The sequence below is a fragment of the Chrysochloris asiatica genome, unplaced genomic scaffold, assembly GCF_000296735.1.
Source record: "Chrysochloris asiatica unplaced genomic scaffold, ChrAsi1.0 scaffold00160, whole genome shotgun sequence".
Classification (NCBI taxonomy): domain Eukaryota; kingdom Metazoa; phylum Chordata; class Mammalia; order Afrosoricida; family Chrysochloridae; genus Chrysochloris; species Chrysochloris asiatica.
The window spans coordinates 2,254,652-2,270,048 of NW_006408678.1; the positions used below are offsets into that span (position 1 = coordinate 2,254,652).

The 15,397-nt window shown below is 46.6% G+C and overlaps 1 protein-coding gene across 1 annotated transcript in view; it reads right to left on the reverse strand.

Moving 5' to 3' along the window:
• STAB2 (stabilin 2) overlaps positions 1-15,397 on the reverse strand; it is a 241,210-nt gene that overhangs the window by 26,393 nt on the left and 199,420 nt on the right. The window contains 7 exon segments of the mRNA XM_006871122.1: positions 5,012-5,128; positions 6,102-6,230; positions 6,593-6,700; positions 7,865-8,005; positions 9,358-9,477; positions 12,694-12,800; positions 12,905-13,070. Of these exon segments, the coding sequence (XP_006871184.1) occupies positions 5,012-5,128; positions 6,102-6,230; positions 6,593-6,700; positions 7,865-8,005; positions 9,358-9,477; positions 12,694-12,800; positions 12,905-13,070 (888 nt within the window).

Consider the following 15,397-nt stretch of genomic DNA (forward strand, 5'->3'; position numbering starts at 1 on the left):
CCTTCTGAGGAAACACCATATTGCTTTCCAGAGAGGCTGGACCATTTTGCAGTCCCACCAGCAATGCAGGAGTGTCCCAGTCTCTCCACATCCCCACCAGCATTTATCGTCTTCTACTTTTTTCATCTTTGCTGTTATTGTTGGTGTGAGATGATATCTCATTGTCATTTTGATTTGCATTTCTTTAATGGCTAGTGATCGTGAGCATTTCTTCATGTTTGTTGGCTGCCCTGATCTTTTTCTTTGTGAAGTGTCTGTTCATGTCCTGTGCCCATTTTTTAATAGGGTTATTTGTCATTTTCTTGTAGAGGTGTTGTAATTTCCTACATATTTTAGAAATGAGTCCCTTATCTGATGTGTAATTGCGAAAGATTTTTTTCCCATTCTGTGGGTTCCCTATTTATTCTTCTGGTGAAATCTTTTTATGCACATAAGTTATTAATTTTTAGTATGTCCCACTCATCTATTTTGTCTACTTTTGTTTGTGTGGTTTTCAAAATGTTTTGTAGTCTGTGTATTCCCTGAATTAGTGCCCTCACATTTGTCCCTGTGTATTCCCTGAATTAGTGCCCTCACATTTGTCCCTATTTTTTCAATGATGGCCTTCATAATTCTGGGATTCACATTTAGGTCCTTAATCCATGCTGAGTTGGTTTTTGTATAAGGTGCCCCCACTGCCTTTTCAATAAGAAAAGGGTGAGTGTTGGCACCCTAGGCTTAGGACTCCTGTTAACTAAATTTTTTTGTCACCTGGTTTTAGTAGAAAATTCAGCTGAATTCTGCTTGTCAGATACCATCTCACCTGCCTCTGGTGAATTAGTTAGGCAATGTACTGATGAAACCCTCAGGACAGTTTCAGCCATCACATTTGTTGTTGTTAAGTGCCATCAAATTGCTTCGCACTCCTAATGATCCCACATAGGGTTTTGAAGCAGTTGGTGGGTTTGAACCAATGACCTTGTGGTTCACAGTCCAGTGCTTATCCTATAGTGTCACACCAGGAGTCCAGCTAATTAAATGTTTGACCAAATATAGCAGGCTAAGTTTCAAGTTGATATTTTTTGTATGGTCTGCAAATGATATTATAAATTGTGGCAGGAAAAAGGGTTCCTTCCTTGCCCTCGCCTTAGAAGAAGACAGACAGTTGAGGCTGGAGGCATGGAGCCCACTGAACAGAAGGTATGACTGTTCCCTACTCCTTTTTTTTTTATTGAGGTTGGTTTTACTATAACAATGCTTGCAGACAGAAACTCCAACTAATAAGTGCAATCTAGACCAGAAACTTTTACCTAAGTTAGATTACAATACAAAATGGGATTTGTGATCCAATGATTTTCAGTCATTTACAAATACCTTACATCTGTTACCTACCATAGGTCCCTAGAGCTGTAAGATAATTATGTTTGGTTTTCTTCTGAGAACTAACATTCTTGTAATGTTTCTGTGCCATTTTGAAAATACTTCAGTAACCGCAGTATGGTCTTGGGAGTGTGTGTGTGGGTGTTGGAAGAGCTATGTACATATGAAAAATAGCAGCTCTGTGACATCAGTTAAGATTGTGTAAGTTATATAGCCCCAACAAAAGACAAGATTCAATGATTTCCTTAGAACTGAGCCAATGCTGTCTGCACAGCCTGCTGAGAGGAACTGGCTGCCATTTTTCCTGGGTTTTGTATGAAAGGAAAAAAGTTGATTGTTAGAACTAGTAAAAGCTAGAAGCAGTGTACACATTTGTGTATAGAGTACCTGCCAACCCAAGGGATCCATTTGGGTTGAAGTTGTCAGCAGAGGCCCCATTGAAGCTCAGGGACCACTAGCTCTCAAAATACAAACCCCCTTCTTAATGCAGTCAGCTGCTAACCAAAAAGTGCACCCAGAGGAACCACAAAAGGCCTGATGTTCTACATCTGGAAAATCAGCCATTGCGAGTCCTACAGAGCTCAGGTCTACTTCTATACACATGGCGTCACCCACCGTGAGGTGGAGTGAATTCCAGGGAAAGGAGTTCTGCTTTTTGGAAGGACTAGAGCAACACACTCATCCATAGATATAAAAGGCTTCATCAAAGACAACGAACCCTAAAGGGAAGAGGCAAGCCTGATAAGAACCTTGGACAACAATGTGAATATGAAGAGGCTTTAAAAAGTTTGTAGAAAAAAAATCCGTTATCTTTTCATTAACAATTTCCCTGAACATTCTGAAGCCCGCTTATATTAGTTAAAAGGACAGCTAGAAGAAAAAACCTTTCTGTAGGTCTTATTTGCCTCCCGCCACCTCATAAATAAGGAGCTCTGGTAGCGTAGTGGTTATGAATCAGGCTTCTAACCTCAGGGTCAGCAGTTCAAAACTACCAGCTGCTCCTCAGGAGAAAGATGAGGCTTTCTGCTCCCGTAAAGATTTACAGCCTTGGAAACCCTGTTCAGGGTCGCTATGGGTCGGAACCAACTCCACAGCACATAACAACAACCTCATAAATAGGGTCCTGATGTGGTACTAGAGGATAAGCACTGGACTGATAACAACAAAAGTTGACAGCTTCTCTGAAATTGTACACTATGAGTTGGAACCAAATCAACAGCACTTAACAACAACAACAACCTCTTAAATGTTATGAGAATTTTTGGTAGAATTCAGTCTGAGATTTGCTTTTATTGTGGCATCTCTCTGGTCACGAGGTCTGGGTAGGATGGCCTAGAGCTCTCCCCTACCTCTAATTATGGGAGGCATCTAGCATCTCCCCCACCTCTCCGACAGTGTGGTAGCCTGTGTGTTGCTATGATACTGAAAGCTGTGCCTGCAGTATTTCAAATACAGTTATACCTCAGGAATACTGTGGGAATGCTCCCATTGAAGACTGTGGTCTTTGGTCTTCATCAAAAGTGATCATCATCAGTAAGTGAATACCACAATAAAGCTAATCACATTAATGTTTTGGTTTCTAGTACATATGAAAGTTATGTTTACACTATGCTGTAGTCTAGTGAGACCATAGAAGAATTGATGCCTTTGAGTTGTGGTGTTGGAGGAGAATATTGAAAGTGCCATGGGCTGCCAAAAGAACCAACAGATCTGTGTTGGAAGAAGTGCAGCCAGAGTGCTCCTTGGAGACCAGGATGACCAAACTTCATCTTTCATACTTTGGACATATTGTCAGGAGGGACCAGTCACTGGAGAAGGATATCACGTTTGGTTAGGTGGGGGGCAGAGAAAAAGAGGAAGACCATCCAGTGAGATGGAATGGCCAAGTGACAGCACCTCAAGCGTGGCAACAGTAGTGAGGTTGGCCCAGGACCAGGCAGTGTTTTGTTCTGCTGTGCATAGAGTCACTATGAGTTGGTGCCGACTTGATGGTACCTAATAACAAGTGAGTCCTGGTGTGGTGCTGTGGGTTAATGCACTGGCCTGCAAAACCGGTTTGAAGCGCAAGATCGGCAGTTCAAGCTCATCAGCCTCTCCTTGAAAACCCTGTACAGGGTCACTGTGAGTTGGAATTGACTCCACAGCACATAACAACAATAACAACATAGTCTATTAAATATGTAATAGCATTATGAAAGAGTATGAAATATTGTGAGAATTACCAAATGTGACACAGAAGTGGGCACATGCCGTTGAAATAATGGTGCCATAAACCTTCCATTGGTAAGAAATGTAATTATATGTGAAATGCAAGAATATGAGCTATGCCTGTACCCGTAAGGTCATCTGTGGTGGGCAGGTCTCTGCAGAACTTTCAGACTAAGACAGAGTAGAAGAAAACTCTACTTCCCCAAATCAGGCAAGTAAAATCTCATAGATCCCAACAGATCCCATCTGATACAGTGCTGACAGATGAGCCCAGTAGGTTGGACAACAGCCACGGCAGCAGTGGGTTCTGACGTGCGCACTCCAATCCTCATGGACATGGAACAGGAATGGGCAATGTTTCTGGGGAGCAGTGACTTACTTCACACGGCTCTTCTACCCATAGTCTGTGTAACTCCCATCAAACAACATCTTTTGCCTTGCTAGGTCTGGGTGCGAGAAGGTAGAAGATACTGGTAGGATTAATATGCTTTACTTGTGAGTGGTTAAACAGAGTTCATTGTGATTGTAAACACTTGGAATGCTAACGTGAGTATAAAATGGGCTGTCTCAGAAGCAGGAGGGGCATCTCATTACCGTTGGAGAAGAGGAGCCTGGGGGGGGGGGTGCATTTTTGGACCCAGAGATCCCTACACATTGAAGCTCCTCTACCCAAGGAGAGAAATCTATGAGTGGAACTGAAGCAGAACGGAGACCGTGAGCACAAGACAGAGCCAGTCAAGTGAGTGACGTGGGGAACCTCCAAGCACTTAATTGGGGGGTGGGGCTAGGTCTGCTGACCCTTGGAGCTAGAGCCCAGCGCTTTTAGGTTGAGGGTTCTGGTGGAGTGGTGTGTGCTGTGGGCAGGTGTCAGCAGCCCTAGAAGAGCTCTGTAACACTAGCCAGGCAGAGAGAGGCCTGTCCGAGGGCACAGCTGAGGAGAGGCTGTGCTGACTGGAATAGCTGTGCCCTGACTTGTAACCTGGTCACTTCCCTAATAAAGCCCATGACTGAATGTGGTGTCTGAGTTCTAGTGTCTTGTTTTCTTGCATTTCACTTTGTTGCGCTTCATGGCTATTTGTGCGTTGGAAGGTTTGGGGTGCCATTTTTCCAACAGCATTGCAATGAATTATTGAACCCCACAGAGAAGACAGAGTTGTGGAAGGGATGGTTGGCTCCTCATTAATTATCGTTCCGCTAATATACACATCAAGTCTCCAGGATATATGGCAACTGACAATAATACTCTGCCATCTACCAGAAAGAACTTGGGAACCCTGAACAACAGGCTGCCGTCAACTGGCAACACTAGCTTTTAGAGCTGTCCTGAAACACATTCCAGAAGTGAGGTTTCCTTGGTGCAAAAGCTTTCCACTAACATTTGTTGAAAGATGTGGTTCCTCTGGACCCCAGCCCCCCCTGCCCCTAGTTAAAAATGGAGACTCACTGCGAAGGGGTCGTAGGAAGGTTCTGGGGGAGCCGAAGTGGTGCTCTCGTATAAGGGATTGGAGATATTCTCGGGCTCCTCTTTACCAAAAGCCGCAACATTGATATCCTCTTCTGACTGTTGAGAAAAACAAGAATGAGGGCCAAGAGCCAGGACTGTCTCTAAGGTAGGCGTATGTCTGTATTGGGAGGTGAGCAAGCAACGCTCTGTTTTCTGGTGGTGTGGTGTGTGTGAACTGTCAGCCTGCTAACTGTAGGATCCATTTAAACCCACCATTTGCTCCTTGGAAGCAAGATGAAGCTGTCTGCTCCAGTGAACATTAGTCTCAGAAACCCTACAAAAAGCATTTCTTCTGTTCTGTAGGTCATACGAGTCAGACTCGACGTCACGGCACCCAGCAATAGCAAATGCAGCGCTTCTCGTGGCCTGCCAATCCCTCCTCCCTCCCAAGGCACACCCATGGTTCTGACTTCTGCCTCTCTGGAGGGGTTGAACTGAATTCAGAGGGAATCATCCACATGTGCACATCTGTGGGAACCACCCCTGGACCTTTCCCACTGGGAAGTAGGGAGTGAGTGAACTGTCCCTTGGGGGCTCCATTGAGATGTGGAGGAGGTAGCAGCAGGAGGGGTGGCTGACCAGGAGACCAAGTGCGTAAGGGAGGCCGTGCCACCGCTTTGCTGCTTAGGGACTCTGCTGACCCCAAATGTGGACCCAACCATTCAAACAGGCCAACCATGCTTTGCTGGCTGCAGAATGAGGGTCTCTGCTGTCTAGATCTGCTTGCCAGTCCCCCAACCCTCAGTGTCAGGTTTGAATCCCAAGCCAGTGTTGGTAGGTGCTTATCTAGTGAGTCCTCCAAATCAGGGCAACTCCTGGCAAGCAAGCCAATCCCAGACATAGAGGTCCAGAGCCCACCACTCTCCTCACCACAGCTGCTGCTTTTGTGAGTAGAGACCCCCTCCCAGAAGGCAGGAAGTGCATGGCAGGTGGCAGGAAGTGCATGGCAAGAAGTGCCAGCAGCTTCTGCCCAGAGCCAGGGACTTCGGAGAGGACCTCATCACGGTGCCCCCATTTGTCTCTCTCTTACCTCAAAGTGCTGGAAGCCAATTGTTCTCCGGTTCAGCCGGAAATAAGCATATGCAGCAAAAGCAATGGCTCCCAGGACCAGGATGATGGCAAAGAATATCCCTGTTCCCAAGCCAGTGTGGGCCGAGGTCTGCACACAGAAGGGGAGGAAGGGTTAGTACTTACAATGGGGTGACTCTCCAAGAGGTGCACTTGTGGAGCCCACCTCAGTTGAGATAAAAAATAACCCTATCTAGTGTCTTTCTATTGGCATGTTCTGCCTCTTTCATTTGACAGCTATGTACAGTGATAGATGCTGCGTTCCTGGCTGCACCGAGCGGGGCTGAGATGGACCAGGGCTGGGCATCACTGAAGCCAGCTGTTCTGAATGCAGGAGGCCTCTCCTGTCTCTGGAGGAGGAAGGTGACAGATGGGGGATTATAGCATGTGTGCTACTTGGGAGTGAACACTGGGGTTTCTCTTGGTCTCTCATCAGGATCCCTGGATACTCACCACTGGGGCGGGGGGTGCTTTTAGAGGCCCAGAAATGACATGAATGATCCCATTGGAGGCAAAGATGTCCCACTGCAGGATGGCTCTTCCATTGACAAATCTGGTCTCCTTCTGGAGAAATGAGAACACAGACACCTGAGGCCATCTGATTTTCCCCTCCCCAAGTGAGCAGACCTTCCATGGAGAAGTTGTTCAGCTTCTCGAAGACCTTGGAGCCAAGGTTTCTGGCTTATCTTCACTGAAGTTGGCTCTATAATGCTGCTCTTTGCCTGCACAGCCCAGAACACATCAGTGCCCATGTGCCAAAAAGCTCATGAGTAAAGCTGAGAACTCAGGATTATCTATCTCAAAACCTAAGGAACCACAAGGAACTCAGGGGTCATGTGGTCTAACCAAGCAGTCTGACAGCTAGCTATCAGAGGCCCCAAGATGACTCAGGTGGTAAGTGGTAAACTCCACACTATGACCCCAGATCCACTGCTCTGGGCATCAAACCACACTGTTAATTAAAGGGCAGTTTGGAGTGATCGGATCCATACTACTCAAAGTGTGGTGTTCATTAGAGTCCCCACACACCACCCTCCTAGTCACAGTTCACAATTTAATGTGATCCCCAGGTTGTTCAAGTGCATGTTCAAATTTGAGAAGCACTGGTTTAAACAATGGATCTTCAAGAATAGAAATCGTCTATCAAATAGAGGTGAAAAAAGTAATACTGAGCACATGCCTCATGGCAGGCATTATTCTAAGAACCCCTAAAGCCTTACTCACTGAGTGTCAACAGCCGGCGATTTGGACTGATGGTCACCATGATCACCACCATCACCATCATCATCATCATCACCACAACAATATCAATACTGCTTCAATTGAGGAAACTGAGGCATGGAGAGGTTGGACAACTTGTCTCAGAGCCCACAGGTCCAAATCCAGGTCATTTGACTCCAAAGCTCCCAGGCTAATGCCTGGCCTACATCAATAATCACTTGATAGCCATAAAAGTGGGGAAGCAGATGGCTTTTGAAGTGGCTTCATTTATCATTCCTCATGACCAGCTTCTGAGGTTGGCACAGGCCCACATGACTATTTCCCATAGAGTAGGGACTGCCCAACCATCAGCACACTATGATGTGCAGCTAATACCTCCCTTAACTGCAAGATGAGAGTTAACTTTAACATTATAGTATGCTGGCTATTAAGCACCTACTGTATACCAGGAGCTTTGCATGTACTCGTTTAGCTCTCCAACAAACTTTAGAAGACTTGTAATACCATATGGAGCTGGTCCTGGCTGGAGGTGATAAGTAGCTGACTTCCCAGCTTGGTTCCCAGGATGGTACCATTAATGAGATCATCGTAAAAAATGAGGCTGACGTTGGTGAGGTGATGCTCGATGTCCCGCCCAGACAGGGTCTGACAGGAAAGATGAAACAAAAGAATGGTCTATGAAAGCCAAACAATATATATTTGTTTCTTTTGTACCGTAAGGATATGCCATAGTTAGGAAAACCATCACTCGTCACAGGTCTGGCTTTTCTGCCTCCATGGGAAAACCAAGATGGATCAAGCTTTGCCCAGGCTCTTGGATGCTAGGATGTGGCATTGAAAGTCATGTCTTTTGTTCGAAGCAGAGCTTCCCTGTGTTGTGCTGGAAAGAGTAGGCCTTGCATGTCATGCTATGGATTGAGTGTGTGGTGGACTCCTAATTCCTCTAGCTGTAGACAGAATACCATCAGACAACAGGTTTGCTTTGTTATGTTCATTAACATAAAATTAACATCAGTGTAGGCTGTGTCTGAAACCTCCTCACTCATAAGGTACAAAAAGCAAATCAGGCCCCAAGAGAATCAAGCACAAAAGGGAGAAAGAGAGATTAAAACCTTGAGCTCTCCAAGGAACTCTGAGGAGAACGCTGGAGAAGCTGAGACAAGAATTCTACCTCAAAGAGGGCACACAGTGATCGCCTCTTTAGCTGTGAGAAAGCCTGCTTGTTTATAAAGCCACCCATTTATATGGTTATAGTAGCACTAAGAAACCAAAGCGAGTGGACAACAGATGGGCAAAGATATTGCTCCTCCCAGTCCTCCAGTGGCGGGGCAGGGCCTGGGTCTGCCACCTGGTGTTGCTAAGTGCCATTGAATCAATTTCGTCTCATAGCAACTCTGTATAGGGTTTCCAAGGAGTTTAAACACCAGCCTTGTGGTTAGCAGTCTGTGCTTATCCTACAGCACCACAGACTGTATAGCCTACCACCTGTGGATGCATTAAATAAATATTCCTAACTCCTCTGTGCACCTCTGGTGAAGCCCATCAAGGACCCTGGTTTTTCCTTCTTCCTGTATCCTTGTCCAGAGTTTGCATGTAACTCTGAGGGTCTCCCACTTTGACTGTCTGCCTGGCCACAGGACCCGTTAGGCCAGCAATATGTTAACAAATATGACCAAACAGGCTTGAAGAGCACTGGTGGGACTGGGCTCACTCTCCCCATTCTTGCTGCTGCCATCACGACTAGACGACATGCCCAGGCCAGCCTACTGAGCCAGCCAGGTGGAGCAGTGCCCCAGCTGAGACCAGCCTAGGTCAGCAGCCGGACTGCCGATCTCAAAACATCCCGGCTTACCTGTGGATGCATGCCCGCTGAGTTTCGCGGTGACTTGTGATAGTGTTATTATAGGTGTAGATCATTGATACCAGTGAGGAGAGGCACTGTGTGGTCAGTAAAGGAACTCAGACCTGGACTGAGATGCACCAGGGACTCCACTCACCTCGTTTTCCTCCAGCCCACCGTTCTGGGGCACAAAGAGGGTGCCGCGGATGGACAGGTCAGTTAGGTGTTTCAGAAACGCCTGGCCCCTGGCCGAGCTGTTGGAATAGGCCAGCACTTTCTGGGGAGAGGAAGGCAGTGATCAGCAGGTTCTGGAGCCTGGAGTGTGTGGCCTGGCCTGGGATGGATGCAGGCATAGCAGGCTGTCACCCATCTGAGACTATTCTTCTCATTGTCCCTGGGGTGAGTTTTAAGGAGGCCCTTTCTTTTTCTCAACTGATCCCAAGTCCTAAGTCAGAACCACGTCACAGACTATTCTCAGCATAGCAGCAGGGCTGGCCCTTTGAAACATGACTCAAATGTTGAGTCTCCTTTTCTCCAGACTCATAAAGTCTTCATTAAAGTTACAGCAAAAAGAAAGTTCCTACGATGACCCAGGGCCCCAAACTATCTGCCACTGCTGCTCCTCTGACCACACATGCACCTGTCCTCCCTCTCTGTCTTGCTCTGTTCCAGACACACTGGCTTCCTTGCTGTGCCTCAAATTTGTTTGAGATGTTCTTGCTTTACGTACTTTTCCCTGCAGTTCCTTCCACCAAGAATGTTCTTCCAAATCTACATGACTAACTTCCACACCTCTGTTCACATCATCTTCTGAAGGCCTTCCATTGAGACTTGGCAAAACTGGAACTCCATGGCGCCCCACCCCTCTCACCCCACCCCATCTCCATTTACTTTTTATTTTCTCATATTATTCAATCTGTGCTGGGTGATGCAAACAGTTAATGCACTCAGCTGCTCACTGGGTGAAGTTAGAAGTTCAAGTCCACCCAGAGATGACTCGAAAGAAAGGCTTGATGATCGAATTCTGAAAACATCAGCCATTGAAAACCCTATGGAGCCAGCCGGACTCTGACACATGTGAGCTCACCATGAGATGCAGTCGAATCCATAGTAACTGGTTAGGAGTCTACCATTTACTTGTGTGTTCTGCTTACTGTTTGTCCATTTGTTCACTGAAGTATCTCAGGTACATTGTAAGTGTCCAGTAAATACTTGCCTAATTTAAGGTTTTGTCATTTTGCAGACAGGCTTTGTGGTGGCATGGTCTTTTTTCTGAAATGTCATTACCTGTCAAGCTCCCGTGCAGCAGAAATGTTGATGTGGGTGTTTATCTTTACCATCTTCACAGTTACAATGAGGTAGATGGTTAGATGGATACTTCAGGCTGTGGACTGAGACTCATCATTTGGGGTCATTTTGGTCTGATTTCTGCCTTGATCCTGCATGCCCTATACTCATGCCAAGCACCCTCCCCTCCTGAGGTGAGGATAGTCCGGATCTGATTGGAATACGGGCTCAGACGCTGGCTGCCCCTTTGTTCTGCACCATAATGGATGGGGGGGCCCAGCCTGAGTGGAAGCTCAGCTCCAGGTTATTAGGCTGTAGACTTGACCCTGCTAAGCCTCAGTTTGCTACTCTGCAAAATGGGGATAATAGCAGAAATGAACCTCATAAGGCATGTGAGGATTTTTTTCCTTTAAGCAAGTATTTAAGGAGCTCTGGTAGTGTAGTGGTTACGAATCGGGCTGTGAACCTCAGGGACAGCAGTTCGAAACTGCCAGCTGTTCCGCGGGAGAAAGATGAGGCTTTCTGCTCCCGTAAAGATTCACCGCCTCAGAAACCCTGTATAGGGTCGCTATGGGTCGGAACCGACTCTACAGCACATAACAACAACAACAACAACTATGTGCCAGGCTTACATTCTGTGGGCTGAATGAAATGGATTTGTGTTGTTAGGTGCTGTCGAATCTGTTCTGACTCACTGAGACCCTGTGCACGATGGAATAAAACACTGCCTGGTCCCGTGCCACCCTCACCATTGCTGTTGGGTTTGTAAAGAGTACAGAGTGAATGCCCAGGAAATGCTAGTGATTGCTACTGTAATTATTAGTAGCTCAGTGCATTGCTCAATTAACACCCAATCCATCTCCAAATAGGGGCAACTCTTGATTGTGCATAATTTAGAAGATATTAACCTCAGAACCAAACCAAGTCCACTGCCATTGAGTTGATTCTGACATATAGCGACCCAATATAGGATTTCTAAGACTGTAAATCTTTATGGAAGCAGACAGCTGATCTAAGTGGTCAAACACCTAACCTACAGCGCCACCAGGGTTCCTGGAAGACATTAAAATGACTTTAAATACAAAGCAAAATGGACCCTGGCTCCATGTGGGTACCTGGGCTCCATGGGTGGTCACCTGGCAGACTTAGTTAACTGTGTCCATCCTGACAGGAGAGCATCCCATTCCATAGACCAGGCTCTCACACTGCTCTAGACGTAGAGGAAATGACCTAAACTAACACCAGAGAGCAAGTTCCATGTGTGGGCCAGAGGTGCAAATATTTTACCAGTACTTATGCAGTGATGCGGTGGTTACGAATCAGGCTGCTAACCTCAAGGTTGGCAGTTCTAAATGACCAGCCATTCTGGAGGAGAAAGATGAGGCTTTCTGCTCCCATAAAGATTTACAGCCTCGGAAACCCTGTGCAGGGTCATTATGAGTCAGAACTGACTCCACGGTATTTAACAACAACAACACATTTAATGATTGCAAGGAATCTGTGAGGTTAGTGCAGTTGTAATTCCCGTTTTACAGATGAGAAAACTGATGCTGAGAGGAAAATAGTTTGTTTAATGCCAGGCATTGGTCTGAGTACTTTATGAATATGACCTCATATACTTCTCATGACCATGCCACAAGCCTAGTGCTATCATTCCAATTTTACGGATGAGGAAACTGAGGCCTGGAGAGGGGAAGTAACTTGCTTACGGTGGCAACCCAAGCTTCCCACCCATGCTTTTAACTGCTACTATGGACCTGTGTCTCCCTCCCAGGAGTTGTCCCTCTAACGTTATTAGTCTCTGTTAGAGTTGCCCCCCCAATGCATGGCAACTTCATGCACAGCCGAAACGCATAGCTGTTACGTTCTGCACCATCTCTGTGACTGGCTGTGAATTGGATAATTGTGACCCTTAGGTTTTTCTTTGGCTGATTTTTTCCCCCACACAAGTAAGCTACCAGGCTTTTCTTCCTAGTCTTAGTCTGGAAGTGCTGCTGAAACCTGTTCCACTTGATAACAACATACTGTGACAGATGGGTGGCGGCTGTACATGAAGCGTATTGGGCAGGAATTGAACCCGGGGTCTTCTGCATGAAAGGTGAGAATTCTACCATGGAACCATCACTGCACCTCAGGTAGCTGCCAGCTAATACCTGCTTCAATGCAACCTTTGCCCTAGGAGAAACCAAAGACACCTGGTACATACCGTCAGGAAGTGTGTTAGTGATGGGAAGGACATCAGCACCTGCAGCAGGTTCCCGTGACACGAGAAGCCATCTCCCACGTAGCCCACCTTGCAGGTACAGTTCACGTCTGTAGGGCAGAAGGCACAAGGGTACCGTCCCCAGTGAGGTGGGGCCTGGGCTGCGCCTGCTCACCCTTGGACATCAGACCTGAAATCTAGCTGGTGTTGTTACCTTTCATCCGGTAGCAGAAGACATCCCACATTTCACTCTTGTTGTTTCTCGTTCCGTAGTCCACAATCCCAACAACGCCACCTCCACACTTTCGGGAGGCATAGGCTGTGGGGTAGGCCACGTGCCCAGACTTCAGCCAGCCCGCTGAACAGAGGTGGTATTTGGCCTGTGGAGGCAGACATGGCCACAGGACATATTTGTTGTGGGATCATTTGAGTCATCAGACTGTTAGCTCCACAGAGTGAAGAACTAGATCTCATTTTGCTCACGGTTGTATGCCCTGTGTTTGGCACATAGTAGGTGCTCATACAGCTTTGTGGACTGAACCACCGGATGCATGTCAATGCTACCCAAACTACTCATACTCATTTCCCTTCTCTCTGCTCTAGAGAAAGGGTTTGCTACCAACCATTATACCTACCAGCAGCTCCTTGGAAACCCTACAGAGGGTTGTGATGAGTCAGAGCTGACTCGATGGCATTTAACAACGATATTACCCATGAGAGTGGATTCTTTTGCTTACGCATGGAGAGAATTCTAACTGATCATTTGTATGGATTGAATTGTGTTGCCGTTAGGTGCCATCGAGTCGGTGCCGACTCATAGTGACACTCTGCACAACAGAACACCACACTGCCCAGTCCTGTGCTGGCCTCCCACTGCTGTCACCGCGACAATCCATCTCACTGGGGCCTTCCTCTTTTTAGGCTGATCCTCCACTTTATGTTCAAAGTATGAGGGATGAAGTCTCACCATTCTGGCTTCTAAGGACTTTTCTGGCTGTACTTTCAACACAGATTTGTTTGTTCTTCCAGCAGTCCATGGTACTTTCAATATTCTCCTCCAACACCATAACTCAAATTCATCAATTCTTCTACAGTCTTCCTTATTCATTGTCCAATTTTCACATGCATATGGGGTTACTGACAATACCACCGCGGCTTGGGTCAGGTGCACCTTAGTCCTTGAATTGACATCTTAGCGCTTGAATACTTTAAAGAAGATTGAACTGTGTTGCCCCAAATATGTGTTGAACTCCTCCTCCCCCCTATACGTGTGGAGGTACTCCTGATTGGAAGTAGTGTTCTTGGTCATGTTAATTAAGTCAGATTATATAGTTGTTAAGTGCCATTGAGTCAGTTCCAACTCAGAGAGACCCTGTATAGTTTCCAAGGAGTTTTGCAGTTAGCAGTCCAGTGCTTATCCTACAGCACCACACCAGGACTCCTGACCTACATAGAGTAGGTTCTAAATCGAATGACTTCTGAGTTATAAGAAAGAACAGATTCGACGCAAGACACAAACATGTGCACACAAGGGCAGGCAGATGCCATGTGAGAGTCACCAGGAACCGAGGAACATCTAAAGCTAGAGAAGAAAAGAATTGATATGACCCAGACCCTAATTTGGACTCTTAGCTTTCAGGACTGCGAGGAACTCAATTTCTTTTTTTGAAGCCACGCCCTGGTAAACTTCAGCTTTTAGGAGCTATGAGAGTAGCCCTAGCCAGATTCGCTTTCCTACTGGCTGTGGTTGGAGCAATCCCCCGTGCTCCTACCATACCGGTCCCAGCCACAGGCAGCTGCGGCTATTCCAGAGAAGCTGGGCTGTGGCTGGGTTCAGGGAGACCCTGGGCACGTGGTTACTGATCTCTCCGAGGTTTCCGCGCATTTCCTGCCTCTGCTGTGGCAGTTGAGCATCACAGCTGAGAACAGACTTTTGGAGGCAGAGCTGCATTCAAATATTGGACCTACCAACTCTTGGGCGTGGTCCATAGCCTTGTAGAACTTGGCTTTCAGATCTATAAAATAGAAATAGTAACAGCTACCGTGGTGCTACTGGACTAGGAGGTTGGTTTGAACTGCGAGGTTGGTAGTTCAAGTTCACCAGTCACTCCTCGGAAACCCCATAGAGGGTCGCTGTGGGTCAGAACCGACTCAATGGCACTTAACAACAACAACACATGGTGCTGAAAGATCAGCACTGGACTGCGAACCACAAAGCCGGCAGTTCAAACCCACCAGCTGCTGCTTGGAAACACTGTAACAGGGTCAGTATGAGTCGAAACCATCTTGATGGCACCTAACAATAGCAACTTCCTGGGAAGGAGCCCATATGGTGTTGCTAACCAAAAGCTTGGTGATTTGAACCCACCCAATGACATTCTGTTTCTGTATAGATTACAGATAAGAAAACCCCAAAGGATTACTGTCTAAAATATATAGAACACTACACACCTCAGTAAGAAGAAGATACATAATCCAATTGAAAAATGGTCAGAGGATGTGAACAGAGACCAAAGAAGACACTCAGGAGATATGCTCACAATCACTAGCCATTATTGTTGTTGTTAGGTACCACTGAGTCAGTACTAACTCAAAGTGACCTTATGCAAAGCAGAACGAAACACTGCCCAATCCTGAGCCAACCTCACTATTGATGCCACACTTGAGCCCATTGATGCTGCCACTCCACCAACCCATCTCATTGGGG